The sequence below is a fragment of the Limulus polyphemus genome, unplaced genomic scaffold (assembly GCF_000517525.1).
Source record: "Limulus polyphemus unplaced genomic scaffold, Limulus_polyphemus-2.1.2 Scaffold9078, whole genome shotgun sequence".
Lineage (NCBI taxonomy): Eukaryota > Metazoa > Arthropoda > Merostomata > Xiphosura > Limulidae > Limulus > Limulus polyphemus.
Window position 1 is genome coordinate 20,495 of NW_013674688.1, and position 4,067 is coordinate 24,561.

The following is a 4,067-nucleotide window of genomic DNA, read 5'->3' on the forward strand; positions in this document are numbered from 1 at the left end:
TGAATGGCTTTAGAGACTGATCAACTATTACACCAAGATCCCTTTCTTTTCATGACACTGACTAAGATTATTCCCATCCATTTTATACTTATAATTCAAATTATAGTAAACTCACACGCTTTATCTTGCATTTATTATAATTAAAACCCATCTGCCATTTATTTACCCAACTCACTAAATGATCTGAATTCTTGTGTAAATTAGCAGCATCCTCTTCACAGCTAGCAACACCCAAGACCAGTAAATATAAGTAACTTATTGGATATTCCTTCATCTATGTCACTGATGTAAATCAAAAAGAGCAAAGGTCCTAATACTGAACCCTGAGGTACCCCAGGTGTAACATTAATCCAGTTTGACTGAACTCCATTTGTAACAATCCTCTGCTTTCTTTTATCCAACCACTTTTCTATCTAATTAGCTAACGTATCCACCACACCTATAGAGATAATTTTTTTTACAAGCCGTATATGTGGTACCTTGTCAAATGCTTTCTGAAAATCCAGATATAGACCAAATCTACACCCTCACCCTGATATACATAAACAGTAACCTTTTCAAAGAATGTCAAAAGATTTGTAAGGCAAGATTTTCTCTTAGTGAAACCATGTTGACAATCCAATAAAATTCTAAACTTTGTTAAATGACTTTGCAAAGCATCTTTTGTCAGACTTTCAGAAAGTTTCCCCCAACTGACTAACAGTCCTATAATTACTGGGTCAATTTTTATTATCTCTCTTCAAAAGAGGAATGACATTAGCTAACTTCCAACACTTTGCAACCTGCCCACTATTGAAGGGCTTACAAAAACTGTAAGGTGAAAACCTTGTATTTAGTCTAGTTAGAGACTGAATTACACTCTAACTCATTATATTCACAGACAAGACTTCAGTAAAAATACCTATAGTTACCTGGTGGTTACATGGTTGGTCTAAATGACCAAGCCCATATGCAGAGAAGTAAGGTTGAAAATTAAAATTTTATTTTATATTCGTGGATTTCTTGGGGGGGGGGGTGGTAATCCCAACTATTGAGAAACTGGATCATTGTAGGAAAGTTAGCATATTATCCTGATGATTAGCTCTTTAAAAAATTATGCAACGTTATAAAGAATATGTTTTACAATAGGCTTATTTTTCTGGTGTCTTTATCCGATATCTTCAATCTGTAGTTGACTTAAAAAGTGTTATTAGCTGTCATAAAATGATAATCATATCAAAAGGATATTAACCCCATGCTCATGGGTGGGTCAAAGTTCATATGTCACAACCTTTTTACAATATTACATTTAAAATATAATTAGCTCTATTATCAGTGTATGTTAATAAACTTGACATTAAAACATAGTTTATAATTGAAATTTTAATATTATATGTTATATTTCTTCAATATAATAAAAAGTACTTAAATAAATTTACACTTGTCTCTATCATGTGACACTTTATTCGTAATTACACATTTAAAATTTTTTTCCTACCCTCGTATGATCTTCTGAATTTGTTGAAACTTACCTACTTAATAGTACGTGTATTAATAAAATACAGTGTTACTTTATAGCCTCTAAGCTTCTTGCTTTACAGAGATATAAACAAAAAAGTCAAACATTTTTACAAATTCACATATTTGGGTAGAACATATGTTTCATGTTTACTAAAAGCTTGTCAAATGTCATGAAGATACATATAGTAAATTCAGAATTATAGTAAACAGTAGTTCTACATTGAGAGTATTGATCCATTGGACTAACCCCATGCATGTAGAATTAAAATAATGTTCTTGGTTCCTTAGACTGAAGAATGCAGTAGAGGTTAATGTAACCTCTTTTAAAGCCAGCATCAATTTACGCCGTTTTCCAGTAAATTTATTTGTTTAATCACTACAATGGTAGCTTTTCTCAAAAAAGTTCGGACTGAGCATTTCTGCAATTTTTTTCTTAAAATTGCAATAATAGATTGAGGAATATGCCTTTAAATAAAATAATATACAAGAAACAGTGTTATGATAAAAAAATAGTATTTTGTGAAAATCTGTGGTTTTAAATAGATGTCTATTTGAAACAGTTGACTCTGATTACATGAAGAGTTAATAAATATTTTTTTTTCAGTTACGAACAAACTTCACTGGACAAAAGTGATATATTTGATAGTTATAAACTTCTAGCTTTAATAAAATATTTGATTGATATGGGTTTTCACACAAGAAAACAATGATTTGTTTATTTATGTTTGAAAGTTTTTCTCTACTGGTTGGTTTAGATAAGCAGTTAGAGGTTAAGATGGAAGGTAATGTGGAGGAAGCAAGAGCTTTACAAACGACGACTCAGGAAAACACGGGTAAGCTTTACTTCCAAACATTACACTAGTAGCTGATACACTTTGTAAAAATGTTCGTTGTTTCTATCCATTTTAAATGTTTTGAAAACAATATTATTTCATTGTTTGATACAAGAAAATCACTAGTTGTAATACCGAGCCTTTAATTTAATGTAAATAGCATTAAAAGGGGAATCCTTACCAACAGTTAAGTATTGTAAGAAACACTGGTTGGAAAAAATATTTAGGACTTTCATGAAATACGTTAGAGTATAAACGTTTAGGTGGTGGGATAGTCATTTAATGTGATTGGTATGGATATATAATGTATGTACAAAACATATTAACTATCTCAACACGGGCTCAGTCAATTTGACCGACCACGTGACCTCTTTGTACTCTTTCAAAGTCTTTATAGATTTGATACTACTAACTTTTAATATAGTATGTATATCTTTACAACATCTGGCAGTCTTTCACTTACAAAAAGTCATATTTTTAGTGAAGTATTTTTAATAAACTAAAAAAAATATTTGTCCTTGAATATATCGAGTATTTGTTTTGAATAGTCCGTGTGCAAAGTGATTTTCATGTTAAGATTAAAAAATATTTTTCTTCATCTCAGATTTCATTTTTGTAATCTATAAAATCTCCTGAATACATTTCAAATGTTTGATTTAATTAAACTTTACATTTTATCTGTTATTTTCTCTACCCTAACACTATACAAGATTGGTCATTTTGTGTCAGTTCTGTAGATTTCCCCACCAGTATCTTTATACCCAAACTTATTTTGTTTCAGTTCTGTAGATTTTCCCACCAGTACCTTTATACCCAAATGCATTTTGTGTCAGTTCTGTAGATTTCCCCACCAGTATCTTTATACCCAAACATATTTTGTGTCAGTTTTGTAGGTTTCCCCACCAGTATCTTTACACCTAAACTCATTTTGTGTCAGTTTTGTAGGTTTCCCCACCAGTATCTTTACACCTAAACTCATTTTGTGTCAGTTCTGTAGATTTCCCCCACCAGTATCTTTACACCTAAACTCATTTTGTGTCAGTTCTGTAGATTTCCCCACCAGTATCTTTATACCCAAACTCATTTTGTGTCAGTTCTGTAGATTTCCCCACCAGTATCTTTATACCTAAACTTACTTTGTGCCAGAGTTTAATACAGTAGATTTTACCCTGATTTAATGTTTAAAGATGTATTATTTTTCTGTATGAAGTTATCTGATTATGTGTGATTATGTAGTAAAATTTTAAAGTTCCATTTTGCTATTAAACATTTTTTTTCTCTCCTTTTGAAAATGAATTACGATCTTAATGGTGTGGGACTTTAATTCAATAAAGAATAAAGTTATTAGCACTAGTTTCTTAGTGATTAAGAGATGTAATTTAACCCATTTAGAAGAAGATAGTGGAGAGTCTGACCAAGATGATGCTCCTAGAGTGGTAAGTTAACTTATTGTCACAAAATCTTCCTTGTTGAAAGATCGTGGATTATTTTTTCATGTTTTACATAAAGTTACATATGAAAAAGGGTAAAGGAGTGGCTCACACATAATACAGTTGTCTTAGTTGCTCTTAAATCATTGTTTTTTCAGCTGATGCTAGGTTTTAAGTGTTGTAGAGGGAAGTTTACGTTGATCAGAAACAGATTTATTTTGAGTTCATTGTTATATTATCTAATCCAAAGAAATAAGCCATAGAATCCAGTCGGGATGGAGAAATTGGAAAAATGCGTCGGGAG

General features: G+C 31.2%; 1 protein-coding gene across 1 annotated transcript in view; it reads left to right on the forward strand.

The window, feature by feature from the left end:
• LOC106475737 (THO complex subunit 5 homolog) overlaps nucleotides 1-4,067 on the forward strand; it is a 22,112-nt gene that overhangs the window by 16,338 nt on the left and 1,707 nt on the right. Inside the window, exons 9-10 of the mRNA XM_013936411.2 lie at nucleotides 2,256-2,333; nucleotides 3,726-3,769. Coding sequence (XP_013791865.2) covers nucleotides 2,256-2,333; nucleotides 3,726-3,769 — 122 coding nt within the window. The remainder of the gene's footprint in view (nucleotides 1-2,255; nucleotides 2,334-3,725; nucleotides 3,770-4,067) is intronic.